Source organism: Giraffa tippelskirchi, chromosome 12 (genome assembly GCF_054371585.1).
Source record: "Giraffa tippelskirchi isolate mGirTip1 chromosome 12, T2T-mGirTip1v1.2.pri, whole genome shotgun sequence".
Taxonomy (NCBI): domain Eukaryota; kingdom Metazoa; phylum Chordata; class Mammalia; order Artiodactyla; family Giraffidae; genus Giraffa; species Giraffa tippelskirchi.
In genome coordinates, this window is record NC_137286.1 from 86,235,208 (window position 1) to 86,254,504 (window position 19,297).

General features: G+C 46.2%; 1 protein-coding gene across 5 annotated transcripts in view; it reads left to right on the forward strand.

The window, feature by feature from the left end:
- SERP2 (stress associated endoplasmic reticulum protein family member 2) overlaps positions 1-14,633 on the forward strand; it is a 28,311-nt gene extending 13,678 nt beyond the window's left edge. Inside the window, exons 4-5 of one of the 5 annotated variants that reach the window (XR_014071430.1) lie at positions 11,832-12,060; positions 13,790-14,633. Coding sequence is in view for 4 of the 5 variants with exons in the window: in XM_081550860.1 (XP_081406986.1) it covers positions 9,905-9,957; positions 10,983-11,057 (128 nt within the window). In the remaining variant the exon portion in view is untranslated. Of the gene's footprint in view, positions 1-9,904; positions 9,958-10,982; positions 12,280-13,789 lie in introns of those variants that run through there. The other 4 variants (XM_081550860.1, XM_081550861.1, XM_081550863.1 and 1 more) reach the window with 4 other exon arrangements.
- The last annotated feature ends 4,664 nt before the right edge of the window (positions 14,634-19,297 follow it).

Sequence of the window (19,297 nt, forward strand, 5' to 3'; positions counted from 1 at the left end):
TTCTCCACACGTGCCTTTCGTGCCAGCGGTGCTGGGCGCTGACAAGAGCCACATGATGAAAAGGACGGGAGAGGAACCAGGGGAGCCGTGAGGCCACAAAGCACAGGCACCCAGAGAGACCCCTGGCACCCACGGAATGCCCACTCCTCACCAGGGAGGCCCCGGGGGTCCCAGGCCAGCCCGGATCCATGGTTGTAACCAGTCAGAGGGCGTTACCTAACACACCTCACTTCAGAGGAAGGAAATTTCCACTTTCCAGGATTGCAAAAGATCTCTCCGGCAAGACACTTCTTTGAAAACTGACCAACTAGCCGTAAAAGGATAAGAGGCTTCCGAGGGAAGGTTAGTTTGGGGCGCTGCCAGATGTGGGTTCAGAGCCTGGGTTCGCTTGGTATCCACTGAAAACCCTTGGACCAGTTCCTCACTCTCTCTGTATGGATTAAACCGGGGTAGGAAGAGCCCTTCTGGAGGTTGTCCAGGCACTGAACGGCTCCAGGGATGTATGTGCTGGCCCACAGCACGCTTGAAACCAGCAGCCTCAGCCACTGCCACCTCTGTCCCCATCACCCTCATGGGAGGTAGTAGTACCATGGATGGGATTTACGACTTACATGCCAGGGAGGTTTAGTCTCCCATCGCCCCCCATCCTCCCAGGCTGTGCCTCTGCTTGGCAGACACAGCCACTCACAGTGGTCTGACCCTTCCAGAGAGCTGTAGACCCTCCAAGGAGGAGGGGACGCTGTCTCGGTGATAACACTCCCAGTGTGTGAGACTTATGTTCCCACGAGAAAGCATCAGAGCCTTTCAGACAGACCCAGGCAGGAAAAAGGAACCACCCCCAGGCAGACTGAAATCAGTGAATAGGGGTTGGTACTTTAAAGTTTAATATCAGGGGTAACCAGTGAGTTTCATCCCTTTGCGTGCGGGTGTGCTCAGTCGCTCGGTCGTGTCCAACTCTTTGCAATCCCATGGACTGTAGCCTGCCAGGCTCCACCATCCATGGGGATTTCCAGGCAAGAATACTGGAGTCGGTTGCCATTTCCTCCTCCAGGGGATCTTCCTGACCCTGGGTTTTTATTTTCTTAAAGTAACCGAAATACACCACTGTTTTGTTATTAAAAAAAAAAAAAAAGTATCCGTTGTGAGATACAAAAGCTCAGGGGAACAGCGTGTTCTTTTGAGACATGGAATTGTCCACATAGGCCATCTCAGGACCGTGTCTTACTTGGTCAGGTTTAGTTTGTAAACTGGCCTTATTGTTGTTAGTATTATATACCTTCCATCAGAAATCTATAACCTGTCTCTTAGTCACATCCCTCTTCTGGGTCCCTTCAGAGGATTATTTCAAACAGAAACTTTTCTTGTTCAGGTCTTGACCCGAAATTTTTCCTGGGGCCTTTTTAACTGGGTTGTATTTGTCTTGGTTTGATCTCCTAGACCCCCAGATTGACACTGAAGTCCCAAGGCTTTCAACAGCCATCTCTTAGAGATTCAGCTGTTTTATCCTCTCCCATTTTTATTAAAAAAAAAAAATCATCTCCCATTTCTGCAGGCCGGGGCTCCTCTTTCCAGATAAGCAGCTCATCTCGACTCTCAGTCCCCTTTTTCAAAACCCTGCCTCTTGAGGGAACTCTCTGATAGCTTCTGTCTTTATCTTGAGACTCAGAGACAAGTGTGACCCGGAATGTCTGTCTGAGGCGGCAGAGATGCTGTCATACAGATACACAGAGCGCTATCTGCTCCAGACACTTGCTGTCTGCGGGTGCTTCCCCGGACCACTGATGAAGTCCATACGCCATTTGTGCCTACAGTTCTTGCCCCTGGGCTCCCTTCTCCCTTTTATCTTGGGCTCTTTGAAGAGCCTTGTGGAGAAGGGTTCTGAGGCCACCCCGGGAGCTCTGTGGGGAGCGCGCTGCCGCAAGTCAGTGACGTCTGACCTGAACACAGCAGGGACAGCAGGGCGATCAGCCTCGACGTCAGTTCTACAGCGTTTACTGGACAGCCGTCTTCAGCAGTTTCAAAGTAGTGTTTAGTGTACAAGTTCCGCACATCTTTTGCTAAGTTTATGTCTAAACATCAACGTTTATGTTTTTGGCGTGATTGTACACGGAATTGTTTTCTTGCTTGCTTGCTTTCTCTGACTGTGTCTTAGTTGCGTCATTCGGGACCTTTCATTGTGCCATGTGGGCTGAGTAGTTGTGGCGCAAGGGCTTAGCTGCCCTGCGGCACGTGGGATCTTAGTTCCCCCACCGGGGATCAAACCCGTGTCCCCTGCACTGCAAGGCAGATTCTCAGCCACTGGACCACCAGGGAAGTCCCTGTTATCAGCACTTTTTCCCCCCTTTTTAGTCTTTTATTTTTTATATACATAGGATCTTTCCATAAGTATTAATGTCTTCAGCATTTTTAATTGTCCTCTTGAACTATAAGTTTCACCTGGACCTAGGAAAATGAGGTCTTTTTCCTCACAGGCTAGCTGACCAGGCAGTTTGGTAGTTCAGTCGGTGCTTCCGTGTTTCTCGGGAGCCTGTGGGGTCGTTCACCTCTCTGGGGCCCTGGCATGTCCCTGGACATGGGCAGGAAGCAGCAAGCTAAGAGCAGCTAAGAGCAGAGTCTGTCCTCTCCCCTCACTGAGGTTTTAGCCAGGTCGCTGGAGCCACCATTTTATCCCCCGTCGTGCTTACGACTCTCAGAAGGAAACTTATACACCAGCCAGCCCTGCTTCCTTCCCTCAGACTAATTCTCTCTCATCTGTCCCTCATTTCAATTTCATTTCTCTCTCTCTCTCTCTCTGGCTGAACCTGATACTCACTTCCTAATTAGAGATTATGCGCATTTTCGTGGTTCTTGAAGCCTGGGTTTTCTTGAAACTGATGAGTTTATATCCCCCATCAAAGGGAAACCTCGAGGGTAATAGGATTAACCAGTGACTTATTTCCTTCCTAATTTTCTATATTTTCCAATTTTGTCAATGAGCATATATTACTTGTATAATCAGAAAAATATAAGTGTATTTTGAGAACAAAATGTCTAGACTCTTGGTTTTAGCCTTTTCTTTACGTTTTTTTTTAAGCAGTAGACCTCTTTGTTCAAATCTTAAAGGGAAACAAATGAAAGAAAAGCTCTTCTCACTGAAGCAGGGTCTACAGTGAGATCCTGTGTTATGTGTGTGTGTGTATGTGTTTATGTCTCTGTGTGTGTTTTCGTCTGTGTCTGTGTATATTTGTGTGTGTCTGTATGTGTGTTTGTGTATATGTGCTTGTGTGTGTCTCTGTGTGTGTGCTTGTCTATGTATATTTATGTGTCTCTGTGTATTTGCATATATGTGTTTGTGTGTCTCTGTGGGTTTATGTGTGTGTTTCTGTGTGTTTGTATGTGTCTGCCTGTTTTGTGTGTATGTGTGTGCATGTCTGACTCTATGCGTGTCTGTGTGTGTGTGTGTTTAGGGGATACCTCCTGTGTTGCTGGACATTCTGATTTTTTTTCATCCCTAGAAGGGAATACACATCTGGACCCTCTTTGCCCATCACATAGGAAATTATGTCTGGCCCAGCGCTGCCCTCTGTGATTACAGAGTTAATGCCGTTCCCACAGAGCCTGCACCATCAGTTGTGAGTAGCTGTACTGTTTCTGGGCAGGAACATTCCCTTTGTCTGGCAGTTAACAGACTGTACTCTTCTCCTGTCTCCTGCAGGCACTCTGCCTGCCGAGGTGGAACGGAATAGAGATAATGTATCACAGGCAGGACCGTTTTCTCAGGACAACCTATTCAGAACAGAAGGAAGAGTGATTCCCTGAGATGTTCTTGGCTGGGCTTGAAGTCTCCTGTCTTCCCAGCCTCATTTCAGGTGGTCCAGCAGTCTCCCTTTATGGATATGCCTCTCCATTTCTGGAAGGGCCAATTCCTCTTCCCTCGCTGGGACTGTTTGTTCTGTTAAGGACAGTGTAGAGGAGCAAAAGGACCAACTCCCACATGTACCAGCTCCAGGGCCAGCCTCCTTAGGTTGGAAACATGGCTCTGCCATCTCCTAACTCTGTGGCCTTGTCCAACCTACTCACATCTATACCCACTGTAAGCCTCAGTTCTCCCACTGTTAAAAGCGAAAAGATTCTATCTGAAAACGCCTAGGATCCTCATGAAAATGAATCCTGGGGATTATTAAATGAGACAGTGTGTGCAACATGTTTAGTTGGGTCCTGGTAGTGGTTTTACAAATGTTTGTTGTTATTATCATTTTGATGATGCCCTTAGTTGTGCTGTGTCCCCACCTCTCAACACTCCTGGCAAGGTTCAAACCAAGTTTCTGAATGTTTACAAGGAAAGAAAGATAACGCTGTGACTCTTGTGAAGGTGAGAAAATTTGTAGTGGGGGAGCACAACTCTGTGATATTGAGGAAGTCAGGAGCCCCAGCTACTACCTAGACAAGTAGAGCTCAGGGTTTGCCAGCCAGAAGTCAGTGCTGTCATCTCTGCAGGGGCAGCTAGAGCTAGAGCCCCTTCTCTCCTTCTAGAAAGAAGTCTTTGAAGACTAGCCCATGGGGTGAGCAGGATCTATTCATACAACTATTTTGACTACTGTTTCTTGAGTACTTACTATAATGCCAGGCCCTACATTTATATTTTATTTTCTTATCACACAGTCCCTACAAAGAAGCTACGGTACTCATTTCTCCGAATCACGAAACAGGTCCATAGAGGAAATCAGCCAGCATCCCACAGCTAAAAAGAGAGCTAATTCCCAAACCTAAACTCCAAATCCATCTGCTTTCATCACCCTACATCCTTTTCTCTTACCATTTCCCCCAAACGACCATGGAGCAGAAGTTTTCCACCCACTTCAGGCATTTAGCATATGACTGGGTATTGAAAAGAACTCCTGTTAAAACATCTCTTACTTTCCCTGCCAGAAAAGGTGCACAGTCCAGAGTTCCATTTGGACAGACCCTCTGGGTTTGCTCCCAGGTGGGTGAAGCCCCGACCCAGCCACGGGCTGTTTCTTGACTGGGCCACCAGGCCCCTCTGTCGCCTTGCTCTTTCCTGGACAGTTGCTTCAGGATAGATTTGAATTCACCATGTTTGCAGGTTGACCACATAAACACTGGCCTTTCCTGGAGACTGCCTGAACTATCTTGAAATTGTGATACCCAGAGGGTGTCACAGCCCCAAGACTGGAAAGTGGGATGTTTGAGGAGCTGAGCCGCCCCGGAGAATCCCTCCTGTTTCACCACAAAGGAAAGCTTGAGGACGTGCGTCTGCTCTGGAGCTCCTGCCTCAGGATCTGAGAGGAACAGTCTGGAGAAAGATGTCTCATCACCCATTGGCTCCCTCAAGGTGATCTTCACACCTCCCTTATCTGTGCCTCCTTCTTCCCCATGCCCTTTGGGTCCTCTGGGTTTCTTTATGGGTTCCTTCTCAGAAGAATGCTTCCACTGTCTGCCATTTTACTCGAGAGAGCGAGCATCCCACTTTTTGCTAATATGATCCCTTCTTCTAACATCCTCCTCCTGCCCTCACCTGTCCCAGGCTTCCCTCTCTTTCCCCTCTTCTCCATCTCTGGAGAAGCCACTGGGAAATGGCCTTTGACCTTCTTTGTGCTGATTCTTTCAAAGAAAGAACCACCTCACGATGTCTTGTCTTCTAACATTTCTGCTTGTCTTTTGTGGGACCCATACTTTTCCCACTGGTGCTTTAATTTTCTAAATTTTTTAAATGAAAAAGAATAAAACTTGTGTGATTTCTATAGTTGGCTTATCCTCCTAAAGGGGATTCCCTCTGGCCTCTCTTGATCTCTCTTCTCGGCAGCTTCCTTGATCTCTCTTATCGTCAACCAGTTACTTTCAATAAACATCATTTTTGGAAGCCCCCACTCTCTGGTAGGGTTCCAGCTTTCTGACAGTCTCCTAGGGGATCCACTTGTGTCATGCCTGGTTTCTTCAGCCACTTGCAGTTATCTGGGGTCACTCAGTCCCCAGGAGGAAAGTGGATTGGGCTGGCACAGCCCCCAACCTTAAGGAAGTTTATGTTCTTATGACTTGACTTCCCCTCAAGGACTAAGCTCTTGGACCAATGGAATCTCCAGGTTGCCATATGATGCTGATTCTTCTAGTTGGTAGAGTAATCAACTGAAGTTTTTAAATGCATTTTCCTCCATGCTGTTCGCAATTTTTCATCTTTCAGTCCTTCAATAAATTTGTACTGAGGGCCTATTATGTTCCTGGTACTGAGCTTAGACCCAGGGGTTAATCTGGGAACAAAATCATCCCTGCTCTCCTAGAGCCTGTGGTCGAGTGGGGAAGAAGGATGAGTCAGTCAAATAATTATGCTGAAATGTGTAAAATTTCAGCCCTGAATATGTTTGAAGGAGAGGCACATAGGGCTGTGAAAGCATGTACCAGCAGACCTCAGAGATATTGCAGGTTTGTGTCCAGGCCACTGGAAGTAAAGTGAATATCTCAATAAAGCAAGTCACATGAGTTTTTTGGTTTCCCGGTGCATTTAAAAGTTATATTTGCACTATACTGTAGCCTATTAAGAATCCAATAACATTACATCTTTTAGAAAATGTACATATGTTAATTAAAAAATGCTTTACTGATGAAAAACACTAACCATCATCTGAGCCTTTCAGCGAGCCACAATCTCTTTTGTAACAGTAGTATCAAAGATCACTGATCACAGATCACCATAGCCAGAAAAACTTTAAAGTGTGAGAATTATCAAAATGTGACACAGAGGAAAGAAATGAGCAAATGCTGTTGGAAAAATGGCAGCCTTAGACTTCAGCCATACAGGATTGCCATAAATTTGTAAAAAAAAAAAAAAAAACGGCAATTAAACAAAGTGTGCCTATAATGCAAAGGGATGGTGTGCTCTGAATAAGTGGCTCTCCAAGCGTGGTCCCTGGACCATCAGCCTCAGTGTCCCCTCGGAACTTGTTAGAAATATACATTCTCAGTTCCCACCACAGGCCCACTGGATTAGAAACTCTAGGGACGGGGTCCAGCGCCTGTTTTCAGACATGTTCAGGATACTGTGATACACAAGTTAGAGAACTCTTGCTCCAGATGGTCAAAGTCAGCTTCTCTGAATAACTTCTGAATTACGAAGAAAAACTAGGCAATAGGGTAGGATGGGGAAAGCATTTCAGACAGAAAGAATGGCATGTGTAGAAGTCCTATCGTGAGATCAGGGAGCTACTGAAACCAGGAAGATGTGCATTAAAGGAGGAAGAGAGTGGAGAAGGTGAGTATAGACAAGATGCCCAGGGCCAGGAAATGCTGGTCATGAAGGCTTTGCAAAGGATTGGGCAACAGAGAGCTTCTGGTACGCTAGGAACTCAAGGATGGCATGATCTCACTTGTTTTTATCTGAAGAATAATGCTAGCTACAGTATGGAGAAAGGCTTGAAGAGGAGCAAGAGTAGACCAGCTGGAGATTGTCTCAGGAACCAGGGGAAAGATGATGGTAACTTGGACTAGGGCAGTTTCTGGAAGGATGAGCGAAAGACTCAGAATCACAAGATTAATAGGTAATGCCCACAGGTCTCGGTTATCAACTAGATGTGTCCAAGAACGACTCTGGTGTTTTGGGTTTAGGTGCAAGATGGAGGAGGAGGATGCCAAGCTTGGCAGTGGGAGGAGACTGTGAGCCATTCCTATTGTGTTCAACGAGCCTTTGAGCCACCTGTGTGCAGGTATCAATTAGACAGTGGAAGGTGTAGGTCTGGAGCTCCTAGGAGAGGTCGGGGCTGACAGCACATCCTGGTGAGTCATTTAAAGCTAAGTGGCCATTGATGAGATCACCCAGGAGAAGGAATGTAATGAAGAGAAGAAAGCCAGAATACATACTGGGGAACTTCAGCATTCTTGTTGACTGGTCAGGAAGAGTCAGGATGACCCCCGTACACCAGGTTTAGTGTAAAGAGTCGAGAGAAGGAAGAAGACTGGAAACCAGGAGAATTGTATGTCACAGAAGCCAAGGGAGAGTTTCCAGGAGGGAGCGCTCAGCAACGGTGAAGAGGGGTATACGGTAAGAGGCGGCTGAAGGATGCTTGTGGATCAGGTGACTTGGAAGGTCATTTGTGGTTTTAGCAAGAGCTATTTCAACGGAGTTGAAGAGAGCAGAAGCTAGAGTGCAGTGGAATGAGAAATTGAAGGTAAGGAAGTGGATGAAGCGAGGACTATAGACAGCTTTTTGGAGATGGTTGTAAAGAGGAGGAGGGTATCTGTGGATGGGAGATGTGGAGTCAAGAGGATTGTCCTGGTTGATTTGATATTTGAGTTGCAAGTGCTTCTCACGTGTAAAACCATAAGGACTTCACTGAAAGGGAACAGTTGAATAAAAGAGATGGAGCCAACTGAGGTTAACAAGAACCACGATCCTAAACAGATGGGAGAGCATGGAGGCTCTTGGATTCTGGAGTTCCCACTTTAGCCTGGATTTTTCTGAACCTCTGTGACCTACCCAAGGCCGATCTCCTGACCTCGAACACCTGCCACCCCTCCCTTTCTTGGCATTCTCCTCCCTGCTGACTCGCCTGCCCACAGCCCCTTTCCTGCAGCCCACTCAATTGTTTTGTCTGCTTTGTTCACCCTCTGCTAAGTTATTAACTTGTCAGGGTCTAGACTCCCCACTTCCTTTCCCACTTTGAACCCACTCTTGGCTCCCTTCCCGTTCACCGCCTCAGAAAGTCAGCATCAGGGAGGCCTGGATTGCTCCGTGGGTCATTACTGGCGTGCACACAGAAGTACAGTTAATATAATTGGTATAAGATGGTAAAGCCTTTTTAAAGACCTTGATACAACTGAAAAAGAAATCATAAAATACAACCATCTCTCCATTATCTTAGCAGTGGAGGCAAACGCTGAGCTTAAAGTAGACTTTGTCCAAAGTAATTTCTCCAAGAGGATTCGATTTTAAAAGGGTCACCTGAAAACATATTAAAGACCATCAGATTTTTACATGTTAATTCATGGATTCAATAAGGGTCAAGAATGATCTTTCCTTAGTTTTTAAAGCAGACACAGAGATAGGTAAGTTTTAATATAAACGCTGCTACTCTGAGGTAAGCAAACTTTGTCTAAGATTCTTAAGAGAAATTTGCAGCAGTTCCTTAAAAAGAATTGAATGGTTTTTTATCATTACCCAGCCCTTGCGAATTTATGAAATAACTTAAATGAGGTCTGATGGACTAAGACACAGACTGTTTCCTAGTCATTGACCTACATACTGCTGATAACAGTTTGTTGTCTAAGAATAAATCTCACAGAGAAACAACATTTTGGAGCATCTATTATGAGCATCTTTTACTTATGTCATCATATTCACTCCTTGCAATTCTTTGGAGTACATATTATCTACAGTGTTATAAATTAGAGAAATCAGGGCTCAGAACTATTTAGTGAATTCCAAAAATTCATACTCTGGCAGGTAGCAGATAGCCCTTGAGCCCTGGTCTTCATGGGCATACCTGGAGAAGCCGCAGCCATCATTGTAGTAAGAGTAACTAGTAATACCAGTAGCTCCCATGCACCAAAACCCTGATATGTGAGGAGCCTCATCTCTATCATATGTTTAGTCCCTCTATTAACACAGCAAGCAACATGGTCCTCATTTCACAGCAGAGGAGACAAGCGTGAAGAGGTTAAATTATTCATGCAGTCACACAGCTGGTTGGTGAAGAGCGGAGATTCAAACCCAGTTCCCTCCGACCCTAACACTCTCTTCTAAAGGTTAAGCCCATTTGTCCAAATTAGGGATATTTTCCCGATCCCAAGAACAAAGCCCGAGGCATGGTGGATGTAAATATTTTTTTCCTAATGTGCTTGAATATACAGCTGCCTCCTAGGACTCCTATGTGAAGCTAGAACACAGAATGTTTATTTAATTTTTATTCCTTGTTAGCTTTGCTAGAGGAAGACAGGAACGTCCGTGTTCCAGCAAGCTTATACATTTGGGTGAGTACTTCCTCATCCATCTAGCAATTTCTCCTGTCAAAATTCACCCCAAAATCAGAATAAGCCAAGAAAACCTCTGAGCACAGCTGGGGTTAGATATCACGACTTGTTGAATTAACTCCTTTATCTAGAAAAGAGTCCAGCCTTCACATACAATTGATTGACTCTAGTTTCACACATAGTTCTAACAGTCTTTGTTTTCGACTTAGTCTGCAGCTCATAATAATAGAAGAGGGCCCACTGCAGACTGGTGTAGCAACACCAGAGATGTGGCCAGACACAAGAATCCTTGAGACCAAATAGCCACCAAGAAGCATAAAGGAGAGCCCAAGAAGTGTAGTTGACTGGAGGTATTTGGGGATCAGCTCAAACACTGTGTATCTGCTGTTACCAATATTACAGCAGAGCCTTATCAGTTATCACTTTTTATTATGGTCACACTGAACATTCATGAAAACCTAATATTAAATCATATTGGGTGTATATCCAATTTAGGAAAGTCATGATGATGTACAGTGATTTTTTTTAGTTTATAAAAAACCAACTACAGGGACTTCCCTGGCAGTCCAGTGGTCAAGACTATGCCTTCCATTGCAAGGGCTGTGGGTTCCATCCCTATTCGGGCAGCAAAGATCCCATGTGCCTCATGGCCAAAAATCCAAAACATAAAACAGAAACACTACTTTAACAGATTCAATAAAGACTTTAAAAATAGTCCGCATCAAAAAAAAAATCGTAAAAAAAAAAACCCAACACCTAACTTCATTTGTGCTTGATCTACCCTTCAAATCTAGCTGTCCAAGAAAGAGCCCCTGTGAATTATCTTTGGATCCCCGGCCTATGGTATATGCTCACTAATGTTAGATGATAAAATCTCAAAACGCTTTGTTTTTTGAGTGTTCTGAGTAGCCTCTTTCACTCTGGTTACTTAGGATGCAGCATTCCTGGGTCTATTTCAGGAAGACTTTATGAAGGAGAGAGGGGGTAAACCCCTAAAATGACCTCTGCTTGTTCTGTGTTTACAGATGATTACATGGTGCCCAGATGCTCCTTCAAAAAAAAAATCATTCCGTACATGTTCATTGCTGTTATCATCATGATTGTCTTCATCACAATGGACCCATATTGTATATTTTACATCTGGGGAAGATGTGAAAAAGAAGTTGGACCTTCCTCTCCTGGGACACTTTTAACCCTTTAGACCAAACCAGACTAGGGATGGGCCCCAGGAATTCTGTTGGACATTCAGGCTACCCTTCGGTTTATCAGAAAGGGGTTCGTTCCACTTAGTGAGGACAGCGCCCTGAATAAATCAGTGCGGCTCTTGGTGTATTTCAAGTTGAATTTCAGAAAGTTTCAGGCCGCCTGAAGATGCACTTGTATCAAAGGTTATCAGCAGCCGGGGGGCCCAGCTCCGCATGTCTGCTCCCAGTACCTGGCCTTCCTTCCAGTTCAAGGGCAGCTTCTTTTCCAGGTCACAGCCGCTGGGAAGAGGCAGCGTCGATGACCTGTTAAATGAGCACCCTGCCCACATGCAAGCCCTGCTCCCCACTCCGCAGCAGCATCAGAACCTTCTGGGGACAGAGGCCAAATCTCTCAGCATCTGAGGGCTTGCTGGCCTCCACTCTTGGTGGAATTAGCAGGAGTTATCCATAAATCCCCGCGGCATCCATCAGCAGACAGAGCAAGACTGCCTTTTTAAAGATGTTCACTGACCTCTTGTTCACTTAACTCCTTGTTAGGAAATCTCTAATCAACTGTGTGCTAACAGGCCCAGGGCCCCGGGTCAGCAGAAGCGGGGCTGGCGGTGGGGCTGGGTTTCCAGCTGTGTGCTGTCGGGTGTCTGAGCCGACTGTTTTGTTTTCCTCCTCCAGCTATCTTCCAGATCATTCAGAGCATCAGAATGGGCATGTGAGCCGGCCCTGGGGTTTTGACACCGCCCCCTCCCGCTGGAGGGTGGAGGACCACTTCAGCTCTTAGCCGGGTATCTGTGGGAAGCCGACAAGTCACCTAGAAGAGGAAAAAAAAAAAGGCTCCCTCAGCTGTTCCCTGATCACTTCATCATGGACGTCAGACCAAATTGCTTTCTCACAGGACATCTCGGTACATCCGTGTTCTTGAGCGGAAAGGACATTTTGCTTTGCACTTGGCAGGATGGGGAGCTTTCCGGTGTCTGCAGCAGTGCTGTCTGTCTGGGTTCGCCCTGGGTTTCACTAATGTCTGCATGTGGGCCCCCGCGTGATCACTGCTTTACTTTCTATGGATACAGTCTCTGCTCCATTGGGAATTGCTTTTACAAATAAATGTCTTTGTTCAACCTTATCTCCCGTGCGGCTTCCAGTGAGAAAACCAAAGTCAAGGTGTCAAGATAGCTTCAAAGGGGGATGGGTAGGGTTGGGGGGACTTAACTATGTAACGGGGGAAGGTCAGGGAATCTGTGGCCCTGGAACCAGGGCTAGATTTACCCACCGTCTTACCCACCCTCAAGGTCTACACCTGAAAGGAAGGCCTGGGCAGTTCTTAAGGTCTTTGGGTTTTCCACACATTTGACAATTTGCAGAGGGGATCTTTGGACCTGTCCCCTGGTTGGGACTTCTAATTTTGCCTAAAGAGGTCACAGATCCCCAGATCACCTGCAGGATAAAAGAGGCTCACCATGCAACTTTAAACAGGCCTTCGCTGTTTTTTCTAAATTCCATTTTTGCTTTCTTAGTCATTTATTTCATACCTTAATAATTGGGTGTGTTAGTCACTCAGTCACTCTTTGCAACACCATGGCCCGTAGCCCACCAGGCTCCTCTGTTCATGGAATTCTCCAGGCAAGAATACTGGAGTGGTTAAGCTATTCCCTTCTCCAGGGAATCTCTCTGACCCAGGGATCAAATCAGGGTCTCCCTCATTGCAGGCAGATTCTTTACCATCTGAGCCATCAGAAAAGACCTAATAATTGTGAGAGCTTTAAAAATGAAAATGGAGGAAACAGCCAGGACCTCTAGTTACCACGTAAGTGGCCCTTTAGAATAGAGGGCGGGGGCTTTTTGTCCACAAGAGTCCTTCACCCCAGACCTTTTAGTGATGTTCTTGAAAGCTTTCTTTTCTCCCATCCTCTGAGTTCCCCTCCTTCCTCTTTGTTTCCCACTGAGGAGAGGGTGGCAGGGCTGTTCTGAAATTAGCAGCCCCAGGGACAGGCTACCATCCTTGTGCCCACCTCCACCCCCACCCTAAGCCCCTCTGGAGCTGGCAAAAGACATTCCCCACCACTTGAGGGCTGCACTCGGTAGGCGCTCTGCTAACTGGCCCCTTCATTTTCTGGGCTGTGTCTGGCCCTCCTCTTCTTGGTGACTAAGATCAGTGTGAGATCAGACCCCATGGCTGCCTGCCAAGAAGCCGGCAGAAGGCCAGGCCCCTTGTTGTAAGGTTTCCCTGGTCTGTGCTCCCGTTTACACCCTCTCTGACTCCCACGGGGCCTAGACTTGATCTAAGAGCCTTCCTCTTCCCCCCCTTAATGCCAACAAAAGCACACCCGTCAGACCATTGTGAAAAGCCATGGCTGGGTCTGAGCTTTGAGGTTTATCCTTTACTGGAAAGAGTCTTCCCCCCTGCCCGCCTCGTTTGGTCTTTCCCACAACAATAATAATCAATAGGGTGATTATCCCCATTTCAAGGAAATGAAAACTGAAATTTGGCCAGACTGGGCTCTGGGTAAACTCAGCTGTCGCCAGGTGACAGGTGTGGTGGGCTGAGTCGTCTGCCATCCGTAAAATTTCCTGTGATGGACTTATCTCCCCAGGCTAGGCAATCGTCCACAAATCAGCTTTCTGTTCATTTCCAGGTAACCTCCCAGAAGTTCTTGTATATGACAGTCTGCCCTCCCTGGTGACTTCTTCCATGAGCCCTCTACTCGTGGAGACCAGAGCTGCCCTAAGTAAGTTAGGGTCATGGCTGTACGAGGGAGATTTATGAACATTTATTGCCATGACCAATGGTAGGGACCTCTCTGGTGGCCCAGTGATTAAGAATCCACCACCTTCCAATGCAGAAGATGCAGGTCTGATCCAAGCTTTGGGAACCAAGATCCCACGTGCCACGGGGCAACTAAGCCCAGGAAGCAACTACTGAGCCCTCGCATTCTAGAATGCATGCTCCTGCAGCAAGAGAAGCCCTCATATCAAAACTAGAGAAAGCCTGCTCATTGCAATGAAGACCCAGTGCAGCCAAAATAAGTAAAATAGCAGAAAAAAAGAAACACATGGCAAATGGATATACAACACACCTACTAAAGCAGTTATCACAGAACAACACTTACCCTTAACACATATGATGCACTCTGGTTTTTCTCCTAGTCCTTTTTGTAAAAAGCTGGTTGCACCCTCTTTAAAGGACTTTATAAACCACAAGTAGATTGCAACCTACAGTGTGAAAAACACTGCTCTTCAGGAGAAGATCAAGCCCCTCATGGGAAACAGAGAAGCAGGGCTTGTGAGGTGAGAAAGTGAGAATCCTGCATCCTGATGAGAACCTGACCTCTCATCGTGGTCACCACCAAGCAGTACCTCCAGGAGCACATTAAGCAGCTTCTTTGGGGATTTAGGGTACAGATCCTACAGAGAAAGAACTGGCACCCCCTGAATCCATTGAAACATTGGGACATAAACACCCGATTCTGCTTGTCAGCATCCACTTGCTGTGCATCAGTTATTGTGGGGTGGACTTGGGTGGGGGATGGGGTATTTTTAAAAGCAAATCCAGATGATTTCAGTGCTGCCCATCCACTCATTTAGCCTTTGGGAACCAATTCACCAGCAGATTTAGTTTAATTAAATCAAATGGGGACTCAGAGGCAATATTCCCAAACCTAACACGGCATCAACTTTGATGCATGAGAACACCTCCCTCCTCTGACATTGGAAGCATCCGGGACCCTCCGCAGAGCTCAGAGACCCTAAGACACCGTGTCTTATTTCGCTCCAGGTCCTGCGTATCTCTGTCATTAAGAAGAACACAGACAGGGGCACAGAGTGCTTACGACTTGACCCTCAAAAGCTCTGTAAGAGGGAAGCCGTCTGCAGTGGAAATGCGAAGGGCTCTTTCCAGATTCTCGCCTTCCAGGGCATCATGACAGATCAAACACTGTTTCTAGGAAGGCCGTACACAGAGTGTGCTCACAGCTTTGAAGGGGACGAAAGCACACAGAGACATGTGGGCTGCACAGGGCTGGAAGAGAGATCTCATCCCTTCCAGACACGAGAACGTCCTGACATAACAGCCTGCAGTTACTCCACTCTGGATCATACTTGTTTTGGAGGCAAAATATTATTTGAGTGATCTCCTTTATCATACACAAGTCGTCATCAGGCTTCAGCTGCAAATTGTGAAGACATAACAGTAAGTCTCAGCTCCTTTCTTTGAAAATCATCAAGTCCTCAGGCTTCCATCTGCCACCTGTGGGTCTGCCTTACTCTCTGGGGGTCAGCAGACTTTCTTGGCAGAGGCCAGAGAGTAAATATTTTAGTCTTTGTGGGCCATACAGCCTTGAGACTACTCAGCTACACATTTGTAGCTTGGAAGCAGCCATAGGTAACACATATACAAATGGACAGGCTTTGTTTCAATAAAACTTTATTTAACAAGCCGGCGAGTCCTGCCAAGCCCTGCTCTTGAGTGGCAGTTCTCAGATTGTCATGTATAGATGTGAGAGTTGGACCATAAAGAAGGCTGAGTGCCAAAGTATTGATGCTTTTGATATGTGATGCTGGAGAAAATTCTTGAGAATTCCTGGACTGCAAGATCAAACCAGTCAATCCTAAAGGAAATCAACCCTGAATATTCATTGGAAGGACTGATGCCGAACCTGAACCTCCCATCATTTGGCCACCTGATGCGAAGAGCCAACTCACTGGAAAAGACACTGAGGCTTGGAAAGATTTAAGGCAAAAGTAGAATGGGGTGGCAGAGGATGGGATGGTTAGATAGCATCACCGACTCAGTGGACATGAATATGAGCAAACTTCATGAGATAATGGAGGACAGAGGAGCCTGGCATTCTGCAGTCCATGGGGTACTAAAGAGTCAGACACAACTCAGAGACTGAACAACAACAAAGCTCAGACTGTGGTACACAAGCCCTCATCCCCTGGAACAGTGGATTATGTTGGAAGGTTTTGCATATCCACAAGCCCCTTGCTCATGACAGAAGGCAGACTCTCCTAAGAAGGAATTTAGAATTTAAAAAATAAAAGTAATATAGGCAATTGATCTGCCTTGGTAGAGCTGTGAGGGAATCTCTCAGGATAAATAGAAAGGATATTAATTCTGTCAGTGCCAAGGTATGAGTGGAGAGTTGGAGTGATAGGGTGAGATCTTGAAGGCAAAGCCAAATTTAAGGTGGAGCCGGGGAGTCAAGCTCTTTCTGAGAAGTAACTGGAGATTCTCAGCCTTGAATGTTCAAAACAGAGGCACAGACTATGTTACAACATCTCTAAAGTCCCCAAGATAGAAGCCTGTACACAGAGACTTCTAGTTTATCTCACCGTGACAGATACAAACTTTAAATATTGCATTAGGAGAACAGAGACCTGAGCAGAGCTGCATAGAGCTCTGGAAGAGAATTCCAAATGAATAGTTTACAAATTGCCCCTGGTGACTTCCCTGGTGGTCCAGTGGTTAAGACTCCTTGCTTCCAATGCAGGGAACTCAGGTTGGATCCCTAGTCAGGGAACTAAGATCCCACAGGCTGCTTGATGTGGTCAAAAAATAAATTAAAAAAAAAACAAACCACGAACATTGTTTGGTCCTAAGATGTTTATAACTGACCCATTACTTCTTGATGGGAGCAAGATGGAGGTCAACAATGAGGGAGACAAAATATGTTACTACTGAGAAGAAAGTCCAGGGTTTCCCTGGTGGTCCAGTGGTAAAGAATCTGCTCCCTTGTCCAGGAAGATTCCACATGCCTTGGGGTGACTAAGCCCTCCCACCACAACTACTGAGCCTGGGCTCCACAACAAGAGAAGCCACTGCAATGAGAAGCCCATGTACCCCAACTCGAGAGTAGCCCCTGCTCTCTGCAACTAGAGAAAGCCTGCACGAAGACCCCGCTCAGTTAAAAATAAATGAATAAAATCTGAAGGGGGGGAAGAAAAAACAGAAGAAGAAAGATCCAGAAAGAAATAAGCATTTGGAGTCATCACCCCAAATTTGCTGAAAAGCATTCTCTTTGTTTTTCTTTTTTTTTTTTTAATTTTTAATTGGAGGATAATTGTTTCACAATGTTGTGTTGGCTTATGCCACACAACAAGAATCAGCAGTAAGTATACATATGTCCCCTCCCTGTTGAACCTCCCACCAACCCCCTCCCCACCCCACCCCACCCCACCCCACCCCACCCCACCCCACCCCACCCCACCCCTCCAGGCTGTCAGAAAGTGCCATGCTGAGCTCCCTGCGTTATACAGCCACTTCCCATTACCTATCTATTTCACATATGGTGATGTGTATGTTTCTGTGCTACCCTCTCAATTCCTCCCACCCTCTTCTTCCCCGCCCCCCAACTCCCGCTCTGTCCACAAGTCCATTCTCTACATCTGTGTCTCTATTCCTGCCCTTTAAATAGGTTCATCAGTACCATTTTTCTAGATCCCATATGTATATATATACATTAATATACGATATTTGCTTTTCCCTTTTGCCATGAAGCATTCTTAAGCGTTTAATAGTCTTGCACACACGTTTGTTGTTGTCACTGTTTTATTTCAGTCTCCGCATAAGGTAGGTTAGTCTCATGACTAACACACATGGCTTACTGTGGCCCAGGTCCTATTCTGGTATCTATGAGTATCTGCTTGTTGAAGCCTCACAAAATGCTCCTTGGGTGGAAGCTATAATTACCCCTGTCTTACCCATGAAGTGAAAAAGCTGGCTTAAAACTCAATATTCAAAAAACTAAGATCATGGCATCCGGTCCCATCACTTCATGACAAATGCATGGGGAAGCAATGGAAACAGTGAGAGATTTAATTTCCTAGGAAATCACTGCAGAGGGTGACTGCAGCCATGACATTAAAAGATGCCTGCTCCTTGGAAGAAAAGCTATGACCAACCTAGACAGCATAATAAAAAGCAGAGACATTACTTTGCCAACAAAGGTCTGTCTAGTCAAAGCTATGGTTTTTCCAGTAGTCATGTATGGATGTGAGAGTTGGACTATAAGAAAGCTGAGCGCCGAAGAATTGATGCCTTTGAACTGTGGTGTTGGAGAAGACTCTTGAGAGTCCCTTGGACTGCAAGGAGATCCAACCAGTCCATCCTAAAGGAGATCAGTCCTGAATATTCAGTGGAAGGACTAATGCTGAAGCTGAAACTCCAATACTTCGGCCACCTGATGCGAAGAACTGACTCATTGGAAAAGACCCTGATGCTGGGAAACATTGAAGGCAGGAGGAGAAGGGGACAACAGAGGATGAGATTGTTGGATGGTATCCCTGATTCAATGAACATGAGTTTGAGCAAGCTCTGGGAGTTGGTGAGGGACAGGGAAGCCTAGTGTGCTGCAGTCCAAGCTGTCGCAAAGAGTCGGACACGACTAAGGAACTAAACTGAACTGAAGTATACGTGAAGAAACAGACCAGAAGGTTTGAAACACTTGTCAGAAGTCACGCTGCAAGTAAACAGATGGGCTGGACTGCAGACCCAAGCAGGCCGGCCCTGCATCTGCATTCTTCACCACTGCACTGACCTTAACCACCACCTGATTCTGCTCCACAGAAATGGCTGATTTTCTTTTGATTTTCAATACAAAAAAATTTGTATTGAAAATTTTGTGCTCAGTATACATGTTCACTTGGAGAAGGAAATGGCAACCCACTCCAGTATTCTTGCCTGGAAAATCCCATGGACGGAGGAGCCTGGAGGGCTACAGTCCACGGAGTTGCGAAGAGTGGGACAAGACTGAGCGACTTCACTTTCACTTTTCACTTTCATGCATTGGAGAAGGAAATGGCAACCCACTCCAGTGTTCTTGCTTGGAGAATCCCAGGGACAGCGGAGCCTGGTGGGCTACCGTCTATGGGGTCGCACAGAGTCGGATACGACTGAAGCGACTTAGCAGCAGCAGCAGCAGCATACATGTTCATGATGTAGAAGGAAATGGCAACCCACTGACTGAGCATATATGTTCATGAGGGGCTTCCCTGGTGGCTCAGTGGTAAAGAATCTGCCTGCAATGCAGGAGATGCAGGAGATGTGAGTTAGATCTTTGGGTTGGGAAGATCCCCTGGAGAAGGGAATGGCTACCCACTCCAGTATTCTTGCCTGGAGAATCCCATGGACAGAGGAGCCTAGC